The sequence below is a fragment of the Chelonia mydas genome, chromosome 1 (assembly GCF_015237465.2).
Source record: "Chelonia mydas isolate rCheMyd1 chromosome 1, rCheMyd1.pri.v2, whole genome shotgun sequence".
Lineage (NCBI taxonomy): Eukaryota > Metazoa > Chordata > Testudines > Cheloniidae > Chelonia > Chelonia mydas.
Genome location: NC_057849.1, coordinates 205,902,966 through 205,928,136, shown reverse-complemented (window position 1 = coordinate 205,928,136; position 25,171 = coordinate 205,902,966). Strand labels below are relative to the sequence as shown.

The 25,171-nt window shown below is 48.2% G+C and overlaps 3 protein-coding genes and 1 long non-coding RNA gene across 24 annotated transcripts in view; 3 read left to right on the top strand and 1 right to left on the bottom strand.

Moving 5' to 3' along the window:
- NCAPD2 (non-SMC condensin I complex subunit D2) overlaps positions 1–3,188 on the bottom strand; it is a 56,838-nt gene extending 53,650 nt beyond the window's left edge. For 5 of the 10 annotated variants that reach the window (XR_005227043.1, XM_037910523.1, XM_027823806.2 and 2 more), the window contains exons 1-2: positions 2,978–3,188; positions 482–557 (exon numbers count right to left, since the gene is read on the bottom strand). Coding sequence is in view for 7 of the 10 variants with exons in the window: in XM_037910523.1 (XP_037766451.1) it covers positions 482–557; positions 2,978–3,188 (287 nt within the window). In the remaining 3 variants the exon portion in view is untranslated. Of the gene's footprint in view, positions 1–481; positions 558–2,233; positions 2,409–2,630; positions 2,888–2,943 lie in introns of those variants that run through there. The other 5 variants (XM_037910539.2, XM_027823805.3, XM_037910551.2 and 2 more) reach the window with 4 other exon arrangements.
- On the top strand, positions 3,009–4,999 carry MRPL51 (mitochondrial ribosomal protein L51). Of its 5 annotated transcripts, none has more exons than XM_007061384.4 (4): positions 3,009–3,143; positions 3,498–3,590; positions 3,707–3,814; positions 4,043–4,366. In XM_007061384.4, the coding sequence occupies exons 2-4, from the start codon at positions 3,506–3,508 to the stop codon at positions 4,237–4,239; spliced, it is 390 nt and encodes a 129-aa protein (XP_007061446.1). In that variant the 5' UTR covers positions 3,009–3,143; positions 3,498–3,505; the 3' UTR covers positions 4,240–4,366. The 5 variants fall into 5 exon arrangements, 4 of the variants coding, with proteins under 4 accessions (XP_007061446.1, XP_043389692.1, XP_043390292.1 ...); XM_043533757.1 differs by having other exon boundaries at positions 3,093–3,130; XM_043534357.1 differs by lacking the exon at positions 3,009–3,143 and adding an exon at positions 3,198–3,313 and having other exon boundaries at positions 3,497–3,590.
- Positions 5,000–10,879: 5,880 nt separating this feature from the next.
- On the top strand, positions 10,880–13,871 carry LOC122462830. The gene is made up of 2 exons (XR_006285696.1): positions 10,880–11,252; positions 13,356–13,871. It is a non-coding gene; the product is annotated as an uncharacterized LOC122462830 (long non-coding RNA).
- A 4,071-nt stretch (positions 13,872–17,942) lies between these two features.
- VAMP1 (vesicle associated membrane protein 1) overlaps positions 17,943–25,171 on the top strand; it is a 104,142-nt gene continuing 96,913 nt past the window's right edge. For 5 of the 8 annotated variants that reach the window (XR_006284970.1, XM_043524814.1, XM_037910483.2 and 2 more), the window contains exons 1-4: positions 17,943–18,078; positions 20,818–20,947; positions 21,099–21,257; positions 22,186–22,237. Coding sequence is in view for 7 of the 8 variants with exons in the window: in XM_043524814.1 (XP_043380749.1) it covers positions 18,077–18,078; positions 20,818–20,947; positions 21,099–21,257; positions 22,186–22,237 (343 nt within the window). In the remaining variant the exon portion in view is untranslated. The other 3 variants (XM_037910496.2, XM_037910486.2, XM_043526106.1) reach the window with 3 other exon arrangements.

The following is a 25,171-nucleotide window of genomic DNA, read 5'->3' as shown; positions in this document are numbered from 1 at the left end:
GGGAATGGTTCCCAAATTTCTCCCTTGGTTCAGCTTAACACCCTCTCCTTCCCGAGATAGCATTTGCAGTAACCAGTTAAACAGTCAATGTTTATGTTATCACATTACTAACTAGTATCCCAGTGGGATAACCATAGGGTGGGGATGGGTTTATGCCACTCACAGCATCAGGCCCCACTGCACTCAGGAAGACGAGGCATCTATAAACGGACCTGGCCAGGGGCTCAGAACCCTGTGGACGAGAAGTTTGCAGGGACAGGGGTGTCCAGCTCAGTCAGATGGGTACAATTGTGCTGTGCGGGCCCAGCAGTGCTTAACTGACCTAGCCCCATCTGGATACCTCTGCAGACACACCCAGGACTCTGTTCTCCTGAACCCTTGGTAGGAGCAAGAGCAGCAGTGCCCACTACCACTGATCATCATCCCTGAAACCCATGACCAAGCCACTCCCCCTCACCCCCGCAGGTCGGGGTATACTCACTGGAGCAGACTGTAGAGGGTGTCAAAGTGCTGCAGGATGGCCAGTGGCCCCTGCACCCGGAATGCCTCCCGGAATTCTGAAAAGACGGGGAGACACAATTAACACAATATTGCCAACTGCAAGGGATCAAAAATCATGAAACAAATGCTGAAAAGTCATGAGATTGGCCCCACAAAATCATGAGATTTAAAAAAACAAAAGCTATTAAACTTTTTTTTTAGCCTCTTGATTTTTTAACTCCCCTCCACTCTTTTGGCTATATGTAATAATTTCAGGATGAAAAGACAATCTTCAATGGACAGAAAATGGACACCCCTCTCTGGCAGCTCAGATGGAGACTCCACTTATCCTCTCCTCACCCCTAAGACGTGGGAACAGACATCCATTGTCTATTACTGTCTGGACTCCTCTGCTTACCTGCCTCACTGCCTGAAGTGTCCTCCCCCCAACCCCTTCCCTGGATCCAACAGGATCAGGTCTCTGACTCGCTGGCTCCCCTGGGGCTTCTCTTCTGCTTGGATGTCAAGTAGAGGAGAAGTCCCAAGACAGTGGGAGAAGGTAAGTGTTGTTGCAGAGCTCAGGGCCCCAGATCCAGTATCAGCATTTTCCCAACTCCCCGCTCTACTGACTTCTGCTGCCCCAGAACACTATCTCATTACTACAGGACCATCCATGAAGCACAGATGCCAGTCCTCCCTAATTTTCAGTAATCCTCTCAATTTTTTACATGTATTTACTAGGGCTGTCAATTAATTGCAGTTAAGTCATGCAATTAACTCAAAAAAAAAAAAAAACACAATTAATCGCAGTTTTAATCGCACTGGTGAATCCCAATTGAAATTTATTAACTATTTCGGATGTTTTTATACATTTTCAAATATATTGACTTCAATTATAATACAGAATACAAAATATACAGTGCTCACTTTATATTATTTTGATTACAAATATTTGCACTGTAAAAAAAAAACCAAGAGAAATAGTATTTTTCAATTCACCTCATACAAGTTCTGTAGTGCAATCTCTTTATCCTAAAAGTGCAACTTACAAATGTAGATTTTTTTTTTTTTTTGTTACATAACTGCACTCAAAAAACAAAACGGAGTAAAACTCTGAGCCTACAACTCAACTTAGTCCTACTTCTTGTTTAGCCAACAGCTAAGACAAACAAGTTTGTTTATATTTATGGGAGATAATGCTGCCTGCTTCTTATTTACAATGTCACCTAAAAGCGACAACAGGTGTTTGCATGGCACTTTTGTAGCCGGCTTTGCAAGGTACTTACGTGCCAAATATGCTAAACATTTGTATGCCCCTTCATGCTCTGGCCACCATTCCAGAGGACATGCATGCATGCTGATGACACTTGTAAAAAAAAGTGTCAATTAAATTTGTGACTGAACTCCTTGGGGGAGAACTGTATGCCTCCTGCTCTGTTTTACGCACATTTTACCATATATATAATGTTATAACAGTCTCCAATGATGACCCAGCACATGTTGTTCATTTTAAGAACACTTTCACTGCAGATTTCTCAAAATGCAAAGAAGGTACCAATGTGAGATTTCTAAAGATAGCTACAGCACCTGATCCAAGGTTTAAGAATCTGAAGGGCCTTCCAAAAATCTGAGAGGGCTGACGCGTGGAGCACGCTTTCAGAAGTCTTAAAAGAGCAACACCCTGATGCAGAAACTACAGAACCTGAACCACCCAAAAAAGAAAATCAACTTTTGCTGGTGGCATCTGACTCACATAATGAAAATGAACATGCGTCCGTCCGCTCTGCTTTGGATCGTTATCTAGCAGAACCCGTCATCAGCGAGGGCGCGTTGTTTTCGCTGATACCGACTAATACGGCTACCCCCCTGAAACCTATCACAAACAGTTGGAGAGCGCAGCCAACTTTCCCAAAGGCAGCCTCACTCCCACACGCCGGCAGACCGTCGGGAGATGGCGCCCATTTTGCTGGCTTCAGCCCCATTGACAGCAAAGGGAGATGGCGGCCATTTTGAATAAGGGAGAATCCGTTTTCATGAGACCAGGAAAAACACTCCCAAAATTGCCAGTCACAATCATAACGTGAGAGGCGGCACCGCTATTAACCGCACAGCCCGGGGCGGGGGGGAGGGAGAAGAGCCGCGCCTCTTACCCGCCAGCTGCACAGCAACCTGGGCTAGAGACAGCACCTCCTGCACCACGTACTGCGCCGGGCCCCCGCTCCGGAGCAGATCGCCCGGGGACAGGGGCAGGTGGAACTCCCAGGGGAGCGGCGGCGGCATCTCCCGGCTACCCAGGAACAGGGCGGCGGCGGCGGCGGCGGCGCCTTGCCTCCCTACCCCAAGAGCCTCCTCCAAACGGTCAAACCGCGCGGTGCCCAGGCAAACACTATAACCACCAGCTTCCGCCTATCAGCGCCCGCGGAAAACCAGGGAGCCAATCACGGCACAGACCGCTTTGCTCACCTCCATCCAATTACCCACTTGCAAGCCCTCTCACCTCCGAACGGTCGAGTTCCCGCCAACTCCGCCCGCATTCGAATTACAACCGCCTCCTTGTTACCGGCGCCAATCAGAGAGCGGTTGGAACCCAACAACCAATCACACCCCAGAGTCTCCTTCCACCTCTCAGATCTCGGCCGCCCAACGCCTGGTCCGTGGCGCTGGTAAGGCGGGGGCGGGGGGTTTGAATCTTTCGAGCCCGGGCTCATAGTCAGGGAGGGGCGTTGGGGGACAGCAGCTACCGTTGCTTTGGTCTGGACCCGTGGCCAGGGACATCGGGGTGCGCCAGGACAGGCCGCGCGGGGAGCGGTGCATTGTGGGAAGCAGCGGCCAGTCAAGATGGCTGTGTCTGGGCGGGGCTTGGGCTGCCCCTAAGTCCCTCGCTCCAGTCGGGCCTGCCCGGTTTGTGCCCCGTGGTTCCTGGGGGAAGGGAGCGGGGAGCGCATGCCCGGTCGTCCCGCCCTTGCTGCGCGGGCTCTGTCGGGGCCGCTCCGGTGACCGGGGCTCTGTCTTTGCAGGGTGGACAATGGGGCCTCTGCTGCAGCTGGCAAGATGGGGCCTCTTGGGCCGTAGCCTGTCTCTGGTCCAGGCCGCGAGGAGCCTCCACTGTGGTGAGCGGGGCACGCACCCTGACATTGTATTGCCCTCCCGGCCAGGCAAGGGCGACCTGCAGGGTCAGGCCCTTCTACTTTTAATGTAGTTCTTCAGCTATCTTCTCCGTTTCAAGGGGTCTCCAGCTGGATCCATGTGAAGTTGCCTCCTGAACCTAAAGAGGTTGATCGCTGGACAGAGAAACGAGCCTTATTTGGGGTCTATGACAATATAGGAATTCTAGGTAAGTGACCAAGTGTGGGTCTGAAGATATCACGGGAGAAGGGAAAATAACTGGAACTCCAAATCAGGGGGTCAGGAGAGTAGAGGTTAGTCCTACTCTGGAGCTGGGGAAAATGTAATGGTGTCAGAATGAATTGAAGTTGATGAGACCTGGGGCTAACATTTCTGCTACCCTGGGTTTGTTTTTCTGTTACTTGCATCTGTTTCACACTTACCCCTTCCTCCTCAGGAGACTTCCACATTCACCCCAAGGACTTGATCACAGGGCCCAGGTGGCTGCAAGGCTGGAGGGGAAATGAGCTACAAAGATGCATCCGCAAGAAGCAAATTGTAGGACACCGAATGTTTGAACAGGATTACAAGAACCTTAACAAAAGGATCAGGTTCCTGTACAGACGCTTCAACCGCACTGGAAAGCACCGCTAGGAGCAGACCTGTGAGAGCTAGCCATGTGCATCCTGGAAGGAATGGCATCCTGGGTCTAACAGGTTTAACACCTGGAGCTGTGCACAGAATGGGGTGTTGTAAAATCATAATAAACTGAAAAGGAGTACTTGTGGCACCTTTTCTTTTTGCGAATACAGACTAACACGGCTGTTACTCTGAAACCTATAATAAACTGAGTTTCTCTTCCACAACCACCTTCTACTTCTGGTCTCTCTTGAAGCTCAGTTCCAACCCACAGACCCTTCTGCTTGTCCAGTCCTGAGCTCCCTTTGCACACCTTTGCTGATTCCTCCTCCACCACCACCCTTAAATTTATCTTCTTCCTGCTTCCCTTAGTTTGGCTCCCCATCTTCCTCTATTGCAACCCCTCCCTATAGTATCTGGTTTCCAGCTTCATAGTTTGTCACACCAACCTTAATATTGAAATGACACAAAACATTAAATGTTTTCAATTACCAGACACAAGCGCTCAGACAACCTTAATTCCATTTTATAATTCTCCCAGAGAGTTGCAAGTCTGTCTTGTATTCTTCTTTTCCACTGATTCCCCATCTGCTACAGCTCACAGTTTAGTCATCTGTCTGTCCTTCAGAACCCTCCAATGAATTGTGACTTGAGTAATGCTGAAGTTACCTTAACAGCCGAGAATTGAAGTTGCATTGAAATTTGTCTTTAAAGGATGATTAATCCTTTTAATACACACTACTTCCTGTGTTTAATCTCTATATTTAATATACACCCTGAACAGGTAAATTTTCTTAGCTAAAGGTTACTAATGTAACTTAAGCAGGTCAAGTTTAGAGAAACCCTTTTTGAAATTTTCCCTGAAGTCAGGTTGTCATCAGGCTCTTGTAGGAACAGCCCTGCTGGATCAGAGCTGGGGTCAAGAGTGCTGTCTCATAGAGGGGCCAGCACCAGATCCTTCAGAGGCAGGTGCAAGAAACCTGGTGTAGGCAGATCTGTGGTACTCTGCCCCCCATTAGTTCACATCCTGATTTCTCACAGTTAGAGATGGGCTGAAACCAAGTGTAAGATTTAATAGCCCTTCCAAAAAAATTATTAATGATAACTAGATATTATTCAGTGCCTCTCTGAATGTTGCTAAATTCCCATCCCCACTCTACTTTGGTGCATCATCTAGTAGCTGTGTGGGGAGTTACAAGGGGAAATGAGAGAGACAAGGTGGATGAGTTTATATCTTTTATTGAACCAAATTCTGGGATTGACATAGCTACAACACTGCGTACAGTAAGGGGATGTGAGGCAGACTTGTGGTGGGAGAGGGAAAGAGGGTTGTGGACACAGTTGCCAACTTTCACATGGTAAATAAGTACCCTGATTTTCACAGTAAACTAAAAATGAAGCTAATCTCATTTCAAAACAAGCCAATCCCTAAGAACCCCAACGCTCTATGTGACTAGATCCCCTAGCGTGCAGTCTGGGACTGGTGGGCCTGCTGTGCACCCCTGACTCTCTCCCCCTGCTTCTCCCCCTTTCCTCTGCTTGCCAGGAGCTGATCAGAAAAAAAGAAGCATAAAGCTACAAGCCAAAAACTAGCTAACAAGCAACTCACAAGCTAATTAAGCCAAAAACAAGCCCAATTTCTGTAGTTTTTTTGCGGGTTTAGCATGTCTGGTTGTGGATGGGGTCTTGGGCTAGTGGATGCCAGTTCTTCTGTAATGAAGCATCAGCAGTTCATTGGCTTCACTGAAATTTCTGCCATAGGGAGCCCCTGATGTACCAAAGCCTCACTGGAGACACAGAGCTGAATGAGGAGTTCTGTGGTGTCCCAGGAGGAGCAGTGTTGCATTGAGATGTTATTGCATCAAGAGTTAGCCTCGGTAAGGAAGTTGTGACAGAAGAACTGAGTTCATTTCCCTCCTTCCTCCAGTTGTGGGGATAGCAGTTGTGACTGGAGAATTGAAACTGGAGTAGCAGTGCTCTCTTGGAGGAAGTTTTAGCTGGTGTCCTGGCAGAGAGCAGTAGTTTCCATTCTGATCCAGTGGGAGGCAGGAGTTGGAAACGGTTGCTGCTTGGTTTGTACCCCAGCATGGAACACTGCTGAGCCCTTTGTCTGCAGAGGGACATAATGGAAGAATTCTGGCCCCTAGGAGAGTCAGCAATAGGTCTCTAGTCAGGTGACAGAGGGCTGTCTCCTTAGACCTGGCTACAACTTTGGCTCTTACTCTACCTTGTGTACCTTCATGCCTTGATGGAAGAGCTTGAAAGCACTGCTCCTATGGAGGCTACAAACCCTATCAGAGTGCTCCAGAGGTTATGTCTACACTGCGGACTTTACACTGTGCCACTGTAAGGTCTCCTGTGTAGCCGCTCTATGCCAGCAGGAGAGAGCTGTCCTGCCAACATAGCACTGTCCATACCAGCACTTTTGTCAGTGAAACTTACGTCAGTGAGGGGTGTGTGTGTGTTTTTTCACACCCCTGGTGGACAAAAGTGCTAGTGTAGACAAAGCTTTAGAGTTTCTGACCATTGCTGCTGCTTCAGCCTATAAGGCATATGCTTGAGCTATCAAATTCTGCTATACAAAATATGGCTCCAGCAGCAATGTATTGACTGCTCAGCCTACCTGCAGCCACCCACTTTTTGCTTCCCCAAATCTCCTGTATTCCTTCTATTCCACACCTCTTGTCTCTTTGCTTTCCCTTTCTAATCCTATCAGTTTCTCCTAACTTGTTTCCCAAACTTTTAAACCTCATTTTATTAGTAGTTCATATCCTGTCATTCTAATAAAGGATGGTGTGTTTGTGGGTCAAGCTATGAACATGCTACATCTGCTCTTAACCTGTGCCGGGATATAGAAAGAACCTCTCCTTTTCCCTTGATGGGATGGGGTAGATTGTACCTCAGCTCAGGTTTAATCTTGAGAATCTTTGGAGGACTGGTGGTAGAAAACACCTGTGCTACATGCACACTAATCATGGGTGTTCCCAGGGCTGTTGCAGAGGCACTGGGATCTTTTTCCAGATACGATGGTTGATTGTTAGGAACTGAGCTAACTGGCTTCATCATCTACAAGATGAATGCAAGTACTTCCAGGGGCTTATTCATTAAATCTGTATCATCTGGAGGCATCCTAGTTATGGTTCCATCTTGATTTCCACTCTGATGGGACCTTAGCCCTGTAAACACACCAAACAATTCTTGAATAAATTGAATGTTAGTGAAACAGCATTAGTGAATCTTTTAAAGGGAATGGGTAAAATAAAGGACATATCTCCTCCCAAAACATAACTGCTTTCAGTACTGTGACACAACTCAGGGTTTTCTGATTTTTTTTCACAATCTCTACACAACAGATAAAATTTGTTAGTAGTAGATGGAACTGCAAGGTGGCATGGCAAAGAGAATCATAGGAGTAGAGGGGACCTCGAGAGGTCATCTAGTCCAGTCCCATGCACTCATGGCAGGACTAAGTATTATCTAGACTGGGGGTTGGGACCCCTCAGGGGGTCGTGAGGTTATTACATGGGGAGGCTATCAGCCTCCACCCCAAACCCCGCTTCACCTCCAGCATTTATAATAGTGTTAAATATAAAAAAGTGTTTTTAATTTATAAGGGGGGATCGCATGCCCTTGGTGAATCCATGCTGACTGTTCCTGATCACTTTCCTCTCCTCTAAGTGCTTCAGAATTGATTCCTTGAGGACCTGCTCCATGATTTTTCCAGGGACTGAGGTGAGGCTGACTGGCCTGTAGTTCCCAGGATCCTCTTTCTTCCCTTTTTCAAAGATGGGCACTACATTAGCCTTTTCCCAATCGTCTGGGACCTCCCTGATCGCCATGAGTTTTCAAAGATAATGGCCAGTGACTCTGCAATCACATCAGCCAACTCCCTCAGCACCCTCGGATGCATTGCATCCGGTCTCATGCACTTGTGCATGTCCAACTTTTCTAAATAGTCTTAACCTGTTCTTTGAGGGCTGCTCACCTCCTCCCCATACCGTGCTGCCCAGTTCAGCAGTCTGGGAACTGACCTGTCTGTGAAGACTGAGACAAAAAAAGCATTGAGTACTTCAGCTTTTTCCACATCATCTGTCTAGGTTGCCTCTCCATTCAGTAAGGATCCCACTTTCCCTGACCTCCTTCTTGTTGCTAACATATCTGTAGAAACCCTTCTTGTTACCCTTCCCATCCCTTGCTAGCTGCAACTCCAATTGTGCTTTGGCCTTCCTGATTTCACTCCTGCCTGCCCGAGCAATATTTTTATACTCTTCCCTGGTCATTTGTCCAATCTTCCACTTCTTGCAAGCTTCTTTTTTGTGTTTAAAGAAAGGAAGGAAGTTTCCATTGTTTGGCACATACAGCTGATCTGAAGTGCCACGCAGTGCTAGGTTTTGGGTAGCAAGCATTCTCACAATGGCAATGAGCCTTTTCAGAACATTTTGCCAGTCAAGAGACTCTGATGCAATCTTCTCTTGATGCTGATCATCGATGGTGGCCTTTAACCTTAGTCTCATCTCAAGCTCTTTCCACCTATGAACTGCTCTCTGGTGATTTGGTGCCTTCTCATGGCACGCCAGATTTCTAGCCAGATTTTTCCAGTCCTTTGTTCCTGTAGAACCCAATGTGGCTGGAATGTTAGACTGGAAGAGTTTGCAACAAAAACAGTATGCAGCATTCTAGGTTTTTGAGTACATAAGCCATGGCCTCTCCACTTTGTCACCATTGGGGATTTCACGCCAGTAATGTGTTGGATGGAAACTTCTATTTTCATTGTCTTTGGGGAACATAAAGTTTTTCACTTGCTGTGGCCCATGCAGTACAAGGAAGTCCCTCAGGCTACTGCTTAAGTGGGTCCACAGTCCTGGATCATCTAGACTTAAGGAACTAAACTCAGCACCAGCTGTTTCTTGTGCCTCCACCACACTCTTCTCTGATCTACACTTTTCTTCAGGAATGTGCATGGTTACATCCATTTGAGATGGAGATATGGATGCTGCAGTAGCTGCCAGGTCACCTGCACTCTGACTAATTGGAAGATCAGGCATCTCCTCACCACTCACATACTCACTGGGGCCAGAAGGCTCACCATGAACATTTGTGTCTATGTATCTCAGGAGAGCTCCTTCCTGCTTACTTCCTTTGCTTTTTTTCTTTTTCTGAATGCTGCCCCAGAGGGGCGTTTTCTTCTTTCATTCATGACAGCTGTTCTGTGCCAGCTATAGTGGCTCTCAACACTCTGCTGAAGGGGACAAATAAGCAGGCTGGTAGCAGGGCCTCAGTGTCTTAAGGGCCTAATTGGCTCCTACTACAGTTGACTGCCTATTCTCCTCAGGTGGGTTCAGGGAAGCAGCAGGAAACAGGAAGCGCCCTGAGAAGCTGGTATTAATCAGTCCAGGCTCCTGGGGGTGCTAGAGAGGTACCTAAGAAGCTCCTCCCCTCTCCCTCTCTCCCTGCAGCTCCTGCTGCTTTCTGTTATTCCCTCTCACCTTTTCTGCTGCTTGCCTGTTATGTCTCTTGTGCCCTCCTTCCTCCAGCACAGCACTCCACCATCTCTGTGCATCTAGAGCAGAGAGAATACATATGCACCAGCAGCAGACACAATTTTGTACACTCTGAGTCCAAGTGCCTCACCCCACCCCCCCAGTCTGGCACATGAGGCAGCCACCTCAGTTCGCCTCATGGTAAGGCCAGTCCTGTTTCCAGGTACAGAAGTTAAGCTGACTGGTCTGTAATTCCCTGGGTTGTCCTTATTTCCCTTTTTATAGGTTGGCACTATATATGCCCTTTTCCAGTCTTCTGGAATCTCTCCCATCCTCCAGGACTTTTCAAAAATAATCACTAATGGCTCAAATATCTCCTCAGTCAGCTCCTTGAGTATTCTAGGATGGATTTCCACAGGCCCTGGTGACTTGAAGGCATCTAACTTGTCTAAGTAATTTTTAACTTGTTCTTTCCCTATTTTAGCCTCTGATCCTACCTCATTTTCACAAGTAATCACTATGTTAGACGTCCATTTGTCACCAACTTTCTTGGTGAAAACCAACAAGGAGTCCGGTGGCACTTAAAGACAAACAAGTTTCATGTTCTCTGTGTATATAAAATCTCCCCACTATATTTTCCACTGTATGCACCCGATGAAGTGAGCTGTAGCTCACAAAAGCTTATGCTCTAATAAATTGGTTAGTCTCTAAGGTGCCACAAGTACTCCTTTTCTTTTTACGGATATGGACTAACACGGCTGCTACTGTTAAGGAAAAGTTAGCACATGTGACTCCATTTTGGTTTGGGGCCCACCATTGTCTACAAGCAAGCACATCATGCACCAGGAGGAGTGTTCCTTAGACACTGCATCCCTGTGAAAATCCTCCTCCTTGTCTCCAGCCTGCCTTGACTCCCAGTGTCTGTTTTTTGTCAGTCTCTAACTCCCTATCTCCTGGCCTTTGATGTGAGGCCTCCCATCCTGATAATAAAAGTTACTGATGCATGGCTTTAGGACCATGCTGTGTAATTAACATACTGGTTTAGCACGAGGAATGCACCAAGCAGGGATAGGTGGTAGATAAGAAAAGGGTTTATTTATTGGCTAAGGTTTCCGATGCACGAGGGCAACATGCTTTGCTAAAAAGTATAAAACCTTTGTATAATCTGTATTCAGGGTCCCCTCCTGGCTAGCAGGGGGGCACCACGCTCGAGCGTAATAAACTTGGTGTTTTTTGGGAACTCTGCAGTTGTGGACTTTGTTTATGTGCCTCAGCCTAGATTCGAACTGTGCGTGACCTATCAGGTATAATTTGCCGCATTTGTGTGCGTGACCTATCAGGTGTAATTCGCAGCATTTGTGTGCGTGACCTATCAGGTGTAATTCGTAGCATTTGTGTGCGTGTCCTACCAGGTATAATTCGCAGCAGTTGTGTGCGTGTCCTATCAGGTAAAATTTGTAACAGTTTTGGTGACCCAGATGGGACTCTAGGCTCGCCCCAACAAGCGAGACTACACTCCTCCTCTCGGACAGCTCCAGCCGGCACAGGGTGAGTTCACCTTTGAGAACTCCGAGGGGGGGGGGGGGTGTGAGCCGTCGCTTAGGCGATAAGGTGGCACATTTGGTGTCCTTTTGGTAGCCCATTATGGGTTCTGGGCAGAGTGTAAGTAAGGGGACCCCTTTGGCTGAAATTCTCGAGAACTGGGGGAATATTTCTGGTACCCATGGGTTAGATTAAAAAAAAAAAAAAAAGCTGTAATCTTGTGCGAGGTTAAGTGGCCAGCACTAACAACTCAAACATCTTTTGAATGGCCACTGGATGGTTCCTTTGCTGGGGAAAAATTAACAGCGCTTAGGAAAAGGCTGGAGAACAAAGCTCCAGCCCAGATGGATTATTGGTATGTATGGGACAACTGGGCTTATGCGCATGCGAAAGGACGTCCTCGTTCCTCCTCCTTTTCTTATTCATCTCAGGGGTCTCCAGCCCCGCTCTGTGCTATGCCTGCTTCTGCTCCTCCTCCGGCTTACCCTCGGCTTTCTGACTTATGCCCGTCACCTCCTTGCTTGCCAATTAGCCGTGCTTTCTGTCCAGGTGACAAGCCTCATGGGGGGAGGACTCGGGTAGCCCTTGTAAGTGAGAATATTTAAAAAAAGAGACCAGGAGGGCTGGGGGCTAGTTAAGATGCCCACCCTCCTTGTTAATTTGGTAGTGAAACAAAGCTGGTGCTTATGGAAGGGACAGTTTAGAGAGAAAAACAGGATCGGGCCCAAGCGGGCAGGCAACAGATAGAGAGATTGAAAAACAGGTTGGAAAAAGGTCATAGTGGAAAAAGAGGAGTAAATAATTACAGGAATGGAAAACGTAAATCCCGGAATAATACTTGGAATGGTAAAATCTAAGTTAATTGGGTGTCGTTTTGGGAAATAAGCAAGTAATTTCAGAAAGGAAAGTAAGAAGTTAACTCTGTAGTTGCTGGAAAGAAGTAAGCAGTTGAACTTTGTGAAATACTGGAAAGAAAAAGAATTCTTGGTTTCTTTGCAGCCATTTTGGAAAAAATGGGCCCTTTTCCAAAGAAATGCAATTATACAGTGCTACTTAATTAATATCTTATTAGGCTCCAAGGGGCTACAGTAGGTGGTGTCTTCCTTTTCAGGTCGCTGTGTGTTTAACATCAGGAGTTAAAAATAAAAGGCAATCAAAAGTCTGGTAAAGTTTATTGTGCCCTTTTTAAAGTAAGAATCTTTAAGCAGTGGATCCAAAAGTAAGCCGGAAAGCATTTGTTTTAATGTAAATTACCTAACTGATAAGGTAGAAGTCACTAAAACCTGGGCTGCCTATGAAACAAATACAAAAAATATGTGTAATTCCTCTGTTTTGCCTGCAATTAACAAGGGCATTTGTATAAAAAGGAAATATTTTAAGCAATGACTGACTGTCCAGAAGGGGTAGATCTATGTTCTTTTTGTCTTTCAGAAAATCAGAGAAAACTGATGCCAGCTAAAAAGCAATTCAACATCTCATGAATTTACTGGCACAATAGGCATTCTGTTCTGTGTTCTATGTGTCCTGTCTTGTGGTGTTTGTCTTATGGCCAGAATTGCTTTGTTTAATTTTTCATAGGACAGTTTAGTTTAAAACTAAATAGAAGGGTTAAATCAAAATGCAGATACTTGTTTTATTCAACTTGGAATACAAAGTGTTTGGATAATATCAAAAAAATGTGATATACTAAAGTTTAATACATTTGCTTAAGTAAAAAAAAAAAAAAAATTTCATTGGCCAGATCTTTTAATTGAAAAAAATTGTTGTTAAAATTCGCACACCAACAGTCTTTGGAAGCAATGACATGAAAGGTTAACCCATTCCCCATATTATACATGAGATCCTTCTGGCTACCTCACATTTCTAGCCAGAGGGCTGGGGAGGAAGAAAAGCTATTGGACACCAGAGGTTGTACCAAGTGGACTCCTCAAAAGTGGGTGTGCTTGTCCTGGCTTGTTGCTCCACAGCTCTGTAATAAAGTCATTTTCCTAGAAGGGTGTATGTGGCATACATTAAACAATAAGACTAAAGTGCTGTTTAATGGGCAATGTACACGTGTTCATTTTTGAACAAAGGTGTGTGAGTGAAAAGTAAATGTTTCCTTTGCAGGTTAATAAAAGCCAAGAAGGGGAAAAGAAATAAAATGGAGGACAAGCTAATTCAACGCTGTAGCTGGCAGGCTCGGTCCAAAGATAAGACGCTGGCCTGCCCAAGGACACTACTCACAGCTAGAATTTGGCTAACAGCCAAGAAAGAGGGGGGCTTGAATGTGCCCAAGCAGCTGTGAGATCTGTAACACACTGCCAGACATTAATGAAATGTGTTAGGTCTCTGTATTTACAGGTGAAAGGAGTCCTGCTTCAAGAATCCTGAGCAAACCTGCCATTTGTTAAAACCAAGTAACTGGGTCCATCAACAAAAGACTACTCTGGCCCCATGCTGGAAAGGCCCTTATTAAGTCCTGCTAACTACCAACACCGCTGTGAACTGCCAAGAACTGACTGCCTGAACCCATGTTTCTTACTGCAAAAAGACCCCTCCACCTCAAGATGACTTCACTTCGACTACTGATCAGCCTGTCCCTCCTTCTGGTTTTTTTTTTTTCTTTCCTCCTTTTGGACAGCAGGGAAAAGGACAAGGTGAAGTGCTAGTAACCTCTCCCTTGTCCACTGACAGAGCTAACCTGCATTCAGTATTTGCTAAAGAAACCAAAGCACTACAGGGTGACGTGCTAGTAACCTCTCCCCTGTATAATGCAAAACCGTGACTGTTCCAGGAGAGAAGAAGAAACGCCTGCTCTGCTGAAACCACCAAGATCCAAGGATTCCTGACTGCAAAAGACACTGAAAATTGGCCTTGGTGGCAAAGACGGAGCATTGTACATTGGCAGGGAGGCAGTTGCGGGATGTATTCTTGGGAATGTGCAGTGAAGTGGTGGGGTGGGTTTATTCCAGGGGCTGGAATCTGTGCTTGTGGGCAAGTATAAATACCAAAAACGCCTTACAGCCACGAACATTACTCCCACCATCTGCCACCACTCCTTTGCAGGTAAAGGTTCCTGGATCCATCATAGCTATGTTAAGTTGGCGCTGGGACCCCCACCTGACCCTGACAAGCCATTGGACGAGCCACTTCGCAAATGAACACCACGACCAACCCATGGACTAAGCTTTCCAGCTATTGGGATCTTTATAGCCCACCAGGACTTCTTGTGTTCCTGTTTTTCGGACTTACATTGGTAGTGTTGTTTTTTGTATGGTATAAAGGAGGATGCCGACATTGGTATCGTTTGCCTGGGGGGTTCCTCTCCCTATTCCCAAGTCCAGTACAAGGATGGGAGGGCAATAGCTTCTTGAATTTAACCCACGCTATCAAACAGGGTGTAAATCGAACGCAGTGTTGGATTTGTATTATACCCCCACATATTTGGGTCAGGGGGTCCTGTTGGTAGGGGTACCTATCCCCCTTAATTGAACACTCCAAACTAAGCTATGAGCAAACACTACATTTAACTGGAATGTTACAATCCAAATATGGTCTATTGATATGGTGGCCCAGGGTAATTATGCTTTATGTGTGTCACGACGTAAGGGCATAGAAAATACAGTTTTTGTAGGAAATTTTGTGGGGTGTAAGGACACCACCCAAATCAGCTCTAGTGCGGGAGGCCCCTCCACCTACTCCAGGACCCCATGGCCAGTCCCCGAGGGGTCTGGCTGGTATTGGTTATGCAATCACACAGCCTATAAGGTTCTCCCAGCAGGATGGTGTGGTACATGTACCTTAGGGGCTATAGTACCCGCCGGACAGTACACCAGAACCTGACCCGGGGAGAGATCCGCAATCTAGTATGGAGGGACCGACGAAGTATTCCTTTAAACCTCCTTTCTCAACAGCCCAAAGGCTTTCACTCCTTTGTGCGTTGGTTTCTGCCATGGTTGGGAGTAAGTGAGCTGAAAAAAGCTATAGTTAACATTTCAGCTGCTTTGGAACTAATGGCAAATGCTACTGCAAATGCTCTATCTGCCCTTCAAATTGAAGTAACTCAGCTATCCCAAACTACATTGCAAAACCATCTAGCCCTGGATTATCTTCTTGCAAACCAGGGCGGGGTTTGTGCTCTGGTCAACTCAAGCTGTTGTGTATTTGTAAATCAGCACCGTAGGGTGGAAACTGACATCCACATCCTCCAGCAACAGGCAGCCCTATTCCACCACATCAGCCTTGACACTACCAGCGCCGGATTCCAGGAGGTCCGGATTCCAGGTCCGGGTGTGGGGACATGGGGACGGTGTATTTTGTGTTTACTTTTTTTGACTGTTATTGTTTTTGCGTTATTTTTTGTATGCCTACAATGCTGCAGTATGTGCTGTTGGCAGTTGCTAACCCTGCAGCGTGGTTACTCAGCCCCGATATAGCTTACTGACGTACAAAAAAAAGAGGGAGGACTGTTAAGGAAAAGTTAGCACATGTGACTCCATTTTGGTTTGGGGCCCACCATTGTCTACAAGCAAGTACATCATGCACCAGGAGGAGTGTTCCTTAGACACTGCATCCCTGTGAAAATCCTCCTCCTTGTCTCCAGCCTGCCTTGACTCCCAGTATCTGTTTTTTGTCAATCTCTAACTCCCTATCTCCTGGCTTTTGATGTGAGGCCTCCTATCCTGATAATAAAAGTTACTGATGCATGGCTTTAGGACCATGCTGTGTAATTAACATACTGGTTTAGCACGAGGAATGCACCAAGCAGGGATAGGTGATAGATAAGAAAAGGGTTTGTTTATTGGCTAAGGTTTCCGATGCACGAGGGCAACATGCTTTGCTAAAAAGTATATAACCTTTGTATAATCTGTATTCGGGGTCCCCTCCTGGCTAGCAGGGGGGCACCACGCTCGAGCGTAATAAACTTGGTGTTTTTTGGGAACTCTGCAGTTGTGGACTTTGTTTATGTAAACTTGGTGTTTTTTGGGAACTCTGCAGTTGTGGACTTTGTTTATGTGCCTCAGCTTAGATTCGAACTGTGCGTGACCTATCAGGTATAATTCGCAGCATTTGTGTGCGTGACCTATCAGGTGTAATTCGCAGCAGTTGTGTGCGTGACCTACCAGGTATAATTTGTAACACTACTCTGAAACAAGTCATTAAGCACTTCTGCTATTTCCACATTTGCTGTTATTCCCCCCCCCCCCCCTTTGAGTAATGGGCCTACCCTGTCCTTGGTCTTCCTCTTGCTTCTAATGTATTTGTAGAATGTTTTCTTGTTATCCTTTATGTCTCTAGCTAGTTTGATCTTTTTTTTGTGCCTTTCCAATTTTCTCCCTACATACTTGTGTTATTTTTATATATTCATCCTTTGTAATTTGACCATTTCCATGCTTTGTAGGACTCTTGATTTTTAGATCATTGAAGATCTGGCTAAGCCAGAGTAATCTCTTGCCATAATTCCAATCTTTCTTCCACAGTGGGATAGTTTGCTCTTGTGCCCTTAATAATGTCTCTTTGAAAAACTACCAGCTGTCTTCAGTTATTTTTCCTCTTAGACATGCTTCCTATGGGATCTTACCTACAAACTCCCTGAGTTTGCTAAAATTTGCTTTCTTGAAATCCGTTGTCTTTATTTTGCTGTTGTCGCTCCTACCATTTCTTAGGCTCATGAACTGTACCATTTCATGATCACTTTCACTCAAGCTGCTTTCCACTTTCCTATTCAAAACCAGGTCCACCCTATCTGTCGAAATCAAATCTAGAACAGCCTCTCCCCTCCTAGCTGTCTTCACCTTCTGAAATAAATAGCTGATCTCTATAGAGTAGGAGAGGCAAATGAATCAACACACTGGAGCCCTGCACCAGGAATCACAGCTAATGCTTGGGAGAGGAAGAGTGTGTGGCAGAAGTCTGGCTAGTGTCACCTGCCGCTGTGGAGTCTCTCTGAGTCACGAAGTGGGGGGTCGGTCGATAGATAGGCTATGTCAGTATTCCGCATTGGGGGGGTGGGGCGACAGGCCTTAGCCCCAGCTTCTCTCAGGGCTGTGAGCTTTGCTGTGGTGGCGTCGGTACGCCAGGCTGTGATGCCGCGGCGATTATTGTTTTCAGTCTGATGCGGCCACACGCCACTGTTATGATGACGTCTTGCTGCAGTTGATGATCTCGGCCGCAGCTCGGCCCTGCAATGACTGCGTCTGCTCCCGGCTGGATTTTCTGCGCTTCTTTTTCTAGTTTACAGGGTCCTCTTCTTTCCCGTGTAAACACCCATCATCCGGCTCCGGCTCCCGCTGCGCAGCTTTCTCTGAATTCAGGGCGTGGGGACTGGAGGGGTTGCCTCGCCACGCCCATGCCAACCCTCGGCGGGAGGCGGGGGGTTAATCGCCCTTTAAAAGTGGTGGGCGTGGCCCGAACGTGCGGCGGCGCGAGGCCAGAGGAGGGCAGGGTGGGCGGTCTGGGGAACGGGCAGCGAACGTTCTGAGTGGGCCGGAACGGAGGCTGCGGGTTGGAGCGGCGCCAGGCGGCGGTTGGGGGAGCTGGGGTGGAGCTGTTGGGTTGTGCGGACCGAGGGGGAGCGGCCGGACTCACAGGGTGCCGAGGCTGGCGCTGAGGGAAGCGCTGGGCCGCCGGTGTGAAGGGACGGTTGCAGACAGCAGGGGGCGTGGCCGTGTGCTCTGGCGGCGTTGATTTGGCCAGGGTGGGCGTGGTCAAATATCGCCAGACTATAAAGGGGAGGCGGGCGGGGGCGGGGCGGCGCGACAGCCGAAAGTCCAGGCAGGCGGAGGAGCGGAGCCGGGGTAGACGCGGAGCTCTGAGTGCGCGTCCTCAGCCCGGCGCAGCGCCGAGCCATGTGAGTATGGGGGGCGCGGCGCTGGGGCGGGCGCAGAGCCGCGCTCCCCAGGGTGCTGGCGCCGAGTGGCGCATTGTAGCAGCTGTGGCTCCGCGGCCCCTGAGCGGGGATTGGGCGCTGCCCCGTGCGAAGTGATGGCAGCGGCCCCGATCTCTGCTGCAGTCTCGCCCGGGGCTGAGCGGCCTGCAGGGAGGGGAGGCTCCTCTGGCCCGCAGGATGGACCCGCCATCTCCCTGGGACAAGGGGCTGCCTGCGTGCCACCACCGGCCGCCTCTCCCCGGCAGCCTCAGGACTGCCCCCCCCCTTCAATTGGTGGGAATCTCGGCTGGCACGGCATGGCCCTTCCTGCACCTCTGCCTGGGTCCCATCAACGTCTGTGGCCAGACCCGCCCTGCACAGCGGCCTCTGCACTTCTCCAGCCAGTGCTCGCGCCAGCCTGCCCTGCTCTGCCCGGCCAGCAGCAGCAGCTCGTGTGTCGTGTCTCGCCCCCAGCAACCTTCCCCTGGTCCCCGCCCAAGGGCTCAGAGGCCGGGGCTCTCTTGCTGTGCAGGTGTCCTAGGCAGAGGCTCCACCATGGAGTCCCATGTTCTAGGGAACAGCCTGGGGATCCTGCTTCGTGCACCGCTGCCCATGAGTGGTGTCTGTCAGGCAAGGCACTAGGTGGGTCTGGCTCCATGCGGCTGAAAGTAAGAGGTGCGTATGAGGGGAAGGGCGGGGGTAGTGTCTCTTTGCCCAGGTTGTAATGGCGTTTGGAATGGGCTTGCCTCCCCCTGTAGAGGATTGTCTAGGATTGGGAGGTGGCTTGTCTGCCCTGTGAGGCCCAGGGAGCTGCTCTGAGAGTGCCCCCCTCGTCCCCCCCCCCCCCCAAAAGAAAAATCTGCAGGCTCTAGTTGTCCCTGCTCAAGTGGTGGGGTGGTGCTGGTTAGTTTCTTGGATGATGTGGGAGGGGAAAGTTTGTCGTGGTCCTGTGCGATGAATGCTTCAAGCAGCTGCAGTCCCCGGATTGGCTCCCTAGACAGGGAAATGCAGCCTTGATTCCTAAATGGCAGAAATCAGTTAAAGATGACTGTGGGGGCAGCAAGATACTTGTGTTGTCCAGCTGGGCAGATCTCAACAGCCTGCCTTGTGATTCCAGTCCTGCATGCACATGTGCAGGTTTACTGCTAGATTCAATTCCCTTCCCTCGCTTCTGTTTCTTTTCTTTAAAGTTGGCCCTTATTTGTTGTTGCCTGGCATTAGGCAGCTATGTGCCATAGAATCATAGAAATGCAGGTCAGGAAGGGATCTTGAGGTCAAGTTAAGCCCCCTACACTGGGGCTGGGACAAGTAAACATAAGTCAGGTCCAACCTGTTTTTAAAAACCTCCAGTGATGGGGGATTCCACAACCTCACTTGAAAGCCTATTCTGGATATCTCGCCTGACTCTCCCTTACTGCAGAGGAAGCCCGTTATTACTTTTCCTACCTCAGTGGACATGGAGAACAATTGATCACAATTCTCTAACATCCCTTAACGTATTGTTATCAGGTTCCCTCTCACTAGTCTTCTCAAGACTAAACATACCCATTTTTTTAACCTTTCCACATAGGTAAAGTTTTTTAAACCTTGCCTTTTTTCTTGCTCTCCTTTGTATTCTCTCCAGTTTGTCCACATCTTGTGCCCAGAATTGGACACAGGACTCCAGCTGAGGCCTCATCAGTGCTGAGCAGAGTGGGACAATTACCTCCTGTGTCTTACATAAAACACTCCTGTTGCTAATGTCGTTCTGTGATATATTCTTTTTTGCAACTGCATCACGTTGTTGACTCATTTTCAATTTGTGATCAATTATAACTCCTAGATCCTTTTCAGCAGTACTACCACCTAGCCCAGGGGTGGCCAACCTGAGCCTGAGAAGGAGCCAGAATTTACCAATGTACATGGCCAAAGAGCCATAGGAATACGTCAGCAGCCCCCCATCAACTCCAGCGCCTGCCAGCAGCCCTGCCAGTCAGTGCCTGCTGCAATCAGCTGTTTCACATGCGCAGGAGGCTCTGTGGGGGAGGGGGAAGAGTGAGGGCATGGCAGGCTTGGGGGAAGGGGCAGGGGCCTTGAGGGAAGGGGTGGAGTAGGGTCAGGGCCTGGGGCAGAGCAGGGGGTTGAGCAGTGAGCACCCCCTGGCACACTGGAAAGTTAGCGTCTGTAGCTCCAGCCCTGGAGTCAGCACCTGTGCAAGGAACTGCATATTAACCTCTGAAGAGTTGCATGTGGCTCCAGAGCCACAGGTTGGCCATTCCTGACCTAGTTAGTTATTCCCTATCTTGTAGTTGTGCATTTGGAGTTGTGAACTATGTCTACTACATCACGCTTGTTTAGTGAATTTCATCTTGTTGAATTCAAGCTAGTTATCCAATTTGTTACGGTCACTTTCAATTCTAAACTTATTTTCCAAAGTGCTTGCCACTCCTCCCAGCTTGGTATCATCCATACATTTTATAAGCATAATTTCAATGCCATTATCCAAATCATTAATGAAAATATTCAGAAGTTCTGGACCCAGGATTGACAACCTCCCCCCACATGGAAACCCACTACATATCCTCTCCCAGTTTGAGATCCTGTATCTGTTCTTGAGCTTTTTCCTGGCTTTTCAGTTTGGGACTTGACTTCTGAGTTCTGTGTTTCTCTTAAATCTGAGGTTCATAGATGGACCCATATTACTCTGTTTCCTCTGTTGGGTATGTCTCCTTGTCTCATCAGGTCTGATCCAGCTCAGCAATCTGCTCCTGGGGCCCCAGAAGGGGGTGCTCTTGGTGGGGGTCCCCCTGGGCCTCCCCCCAACATGAGTAGTAACCTTCGGCTGCAGCAGTCCCAGGCCCAGATGGAGGAGGTAAGTCTCATGAGCTTGGTCTCTTACTACTAATTTGTATTCTCATAGTGTCTAGGACTAGTGTGATGGACTAGAATCCCGTTCTTGCTTTTTTGCCTCCATCTGTGCCAGTGGTAACACATTCTGCTTTTTTTTCCTTCTTGTTTTGCAGGTGGTGAGCATAATGAGTGTGAATGTGGAGAAAGTGCTGGATCGAGACATCAGGCTGACCGAGATGGATGGCAAGGCAGAGGCACTTGAGGCTGGTGCCTCAGTGTTTAAAACTAGTGCAGGAAAGCTAAAGAGGAAGTACTGGTGGAAGAACTGTAAGGTGAGCCTCCCAACCTTCCAATGAGGCCAGATCTGAAGTTGTTCCATGTCTCCCTTGGCTGCATCCAGAGGCCATGGGTCGGGGGGGGGCGCGGCACATGCAGGGTCACATGCCTCCCCAGATTGCTCAGTCACATGATGCAGCAGGGCCCCTCCCTGTAGAGCAGCTGAGCCAGCAAGCCAGGCATGGAGAGGCAGAGGCAGGAGTTGGAGAAAAAGTTGGGAGCTGCTCTGAAGCACTGCTGGTTTCCCTGGGGTGGGGTGGGGTGGTGTATGACTTGAGTCTTTCTGAGGTTGTGACCCTCCCTCTCTTCTACCTCCTCCCCCTGCTCCTTGTCAGCAGGCACAAGTAGTCTGTGACTGCATCAAAGTGAAGCTGGGGTTATAAGACAGTTGAACTTTGTACAGTTAGGGTTGTGGTTTCAGCATGAAGCTGCCCCAAGTCCTCTTTGGAAGGCAAGGTGCACAGGAAGGAGAATGACCTGGATCTCTTTGTACCCTCCCTGAGGGGTTGTGGAGTGCAGCCTTCCACTAGATCCCTGCTGCTTCCTCACTGCTCTGCATGAGAGGCCTTGGACTGATTGCGGGGGTGGGGAGAAGATTAGAGATTGGAATCAATTGGGTCAGCATCGCATCCATGCCCTAGGATTTGAGGAAAACTTGCTGTGCTGCTAATTAGGATTTGCTGCTCCTCCTTCTTTGGAGATTCCTGATCCAACCTGGACATTCATCTCTTGGCTGTTGAAGCAGGTTTGTGACACTGGGGGCTGGAAAGAGGAAATGTTGTTTTGCACCAGGCCGTCCTGTATGGAAGGACTGGAACTCTGAGCTTTCTTGTCTCTAGGGTGTGGATGAGATGCTTTGGCAGTACTCCACCCCCATAATAACCTCTTCTGAGAGTATTAACCCTTCACAATCTTTCTTCCCAGATGATGATCATGCTTGGAGTGATCTGTGCCATTGTGATGGTGGCGATTGTACGTAAGTACCATATGGAATCTGAATGGAGGGTCAGGGAGCCCCCAACTCTTGGAAAATGCCACCTTCTCCCTTTTGGTTAAGGGACTGAAGGTCTGAGAGTACCCTGCATGTTCAAATGGTAGCTTCTGCCTGCTGGTTAAGGGAAAAGATACCTTCCCAATGCCTGGTGAAGGATGGAGTATCTGGGAAACTCCACAGGGAAATGGTATGTTAAAAATAGCGCATAAAGGACCCAGTCTGAGAGCTCTTTCTCCTTGAGGTAAATGGGACCTTCCCCCTACTGGGACAGAGGAGTTCTTCTCCCAAGTGTGAAAGGCATGGGAGTGGAAGGGTTGGGAAGCCCCTACCCTGGCTGGGGGTTTGTAGGCCTCAGTTGCCTACTGTGGGGCCTTGGTGTAACTTGCCCTCTTGTTCTCTTCTCTTCTCTTTTCCTTCTGTTGCATTCTGTCTCCAGTTTACTTTTGTACTTGAGAACATAGCCCCTCAGTCTGCAGTCCACCTTCCCCTTTTCCTGTTTCCTTGTCCACGCTCCCACCTCCACGTGGCTGCTTCATCTTCAGTTCTTTTGTTGGTTTTGTTTGTCTTCTGTGTAAGATTCTGAAGCAACTCTCTTCTGGACCTAGGTTTAACCCCTTCAATACCTGCTGCAGCCCCAGCAAGGGACAGCTCAATTTGGGGGAAGATGTTGCTCCCACTCTTACTTTTGAGGTTAATTTTTTTTAAATCTGAATTTGATTGTGGCATGGCTTAGATGTCACCTTCATCATAGCTGTACCTAAAGGGTGTACTTCAGCAATGTGAGCTTCCTCAAAGCAGTTCCCTGGCTGTGATGAGCCCAGAAGGAGGACTCCAGTGTGAAATTGATTAGAGGAGAGCCTCACCTCAGAGGAGAGCATCTGATCTCAGCTCTTGTAGAGTTTCCCTTTAACTGCTGAAGTCTAAACTAGTTTATGGTGGTCACTTAGCCTTCAGCTCCCCACAGATAGTGATGGGTTGTGCCTTGCTCTTGTTGCAGCAGCTCTCTGTTTCACAGGAATGCAACAAGAAGGGTTGGTGATCCTTTTTCCTATGCCACAAGGACAACAGCAGTGGCTATATCAGGGGTTGGTATTCCTGTAACAGATACAGACTTGTCAGAATGTCACCCTAGTTAGCTACTGGCATGCACCTTATTCTGAGGAAGTCCAGGGCATGGAGGGAACAGGACTGGTAGAGGGAGTGAGTAGGAATTCTGGATTTTTCTTGCTTCATCAAGCTGTGTACCTCATTCTGTTGCATGAAGGGAGACATGGGTTGGGGGGTCCCAGGTGTGGGGAGTCTCTGTTGCTTAAATAGTCAGCTGAGCAACTGCATCCTGTGTGTTTCTGGGCAAGTCCCCATCTTCTGCTCTGATCTTTCTCCAAAGCCTCATTCTCTGAAGGAGATACAAAAAATGGTAGTAAAGTAGAGCTCTGCCCTGAGAAAGAGCTTTGGGAAAAGGTCTTGAGAACTCTGTATTCAGCATCTCTTGGATCTCAGCAAATCTGCCTGGTTCATAAACTTAAAACTCTTGCTATATGCTGGTGCTACAAACTCTAGTTTAGACTTTTGAGTCTATACTGGGCTCTCTTCAGAGTTTGTCATCTAGTCCAGCTCTGGGAAGGTGGGGAGTTGGGAGCAGGTAAAACTGTATAACCTTCTGTGGGTAAGTCACATCTCTTCAGAGATGGGAAAATGGAGGCACAAAAGAGCTACACAGCTGCTCTGAGTCCTTGAAGTGTGAGGTGAATTCTGTGGATGAAATGAGCTGCACAGTTTCTGTGCAAGTCCCTACAGAACCTCTTGTGAGTATTTTGTTCTCAAACAGAATCACTGAGGGAAGAGTGTAGGGAGAAGAAGCAATGCTCCTTGTATTCTAGACCAAAAGGAAGGGTTCCTCAGTTCAGGGAGCCCTGGCTATGAATTAGAATGCACTGGGACTTACGTGCAGGGGCCAATGATCCTGGAAAGGAGGATGCCATCTGTGGGGTTTCATGGGTGTGAGGTAGACTGAATGTTGATAAAGAAAGAAAAGACTCTGTTGCAATAGGACATTCTGGGAAGGGTATGGGTTTTGCTTGCTCACCTCCATGAACCAGCATTTCATTTGCGCTGAGTCCATATGCCTGTAATTCCCCATCTCTCCCCATCTTGGGGAGGGCAAAACCGAAGATCTGGAGTGAAGTGGCCCTCGTTCTGAGTGCTTCCCACTATCCTCTGTCGAATTGAGCTGTGGAGATGGATGGACAGAAGTACATCTGCTGAAGAGGAGCTAGGGCCTGATTGTACTGATGCCATAATTTGGGGGGAGGGCAAGCAAGATGATGCAGGGCTCCCAAGCCAGCAGGTATTGCTCAGATTTTCTTGGACAAGCCCCCTCCCCCATCCCTCCTGTTCTTCTGGGGCTGAGGCCTCTGGGCTGTTTCTTTTATTTATCTTCCTGTTGGTGTTTTGTATGTTGTGCCCCTCTTTGTGGTTCTTTGTGTGCAGGCAAAAAATATTCCCCCACCCCTGTTCTTCTGAACATAAAGCAAGGGACTTGCTTCCCTGGCCACATGGCTTCAGTGGCTGTCTCACACATGTGATTTGTGTCATTTCTCTATAAACACAACTGTAACCTTCTCCTTGGGCATGGATAGCACCCAGCTCATGTACTTTGAACTCTCTCTGCTAATAAACACAATTCTACTCCCTTACTTGTCTGCTTGGTCTACATATAGGTGGGGAAGGGTGGCCCTGGACTACTGGTGGGGCTGAGGGAGCGGGGGCTGACTCCTTTGTATCTAGCCTGAACTGCTCCAGCAGGTGGGAGGGGGGGAAGGTAGTACACCTTCTGCAATTCCAGGCCTTGTCTCTAGGGCAGTGGTTCCACTCCGGATCTTAAGTGCATAGCTGGTTCTCAGTCATTCTATTTTA

Coding starts and splice junctions, on each gene's coding strand:
- MRPL51 (XM_007061384.4), top strand. CDS start 3,506: ATGGGGCCTCTGCTGCAGCTGGCAAGATGGGGCCTCTTGGGCCGTAGC. Junction 3,591..3,706: donor CGCGAGGAGCCTCCACTGTG/GTGAGCGGGGCA, acceptor CTCCGTTTCAAG/GGGTCTCCAGCTGGATCCAT. Junction 3,815..4,042: donor TGACAATATAGGAATTCTAG/GTAAGTGACCAA, acceptor CTTCCTCCTCAG/GAGACTTCCACATTCACCCC.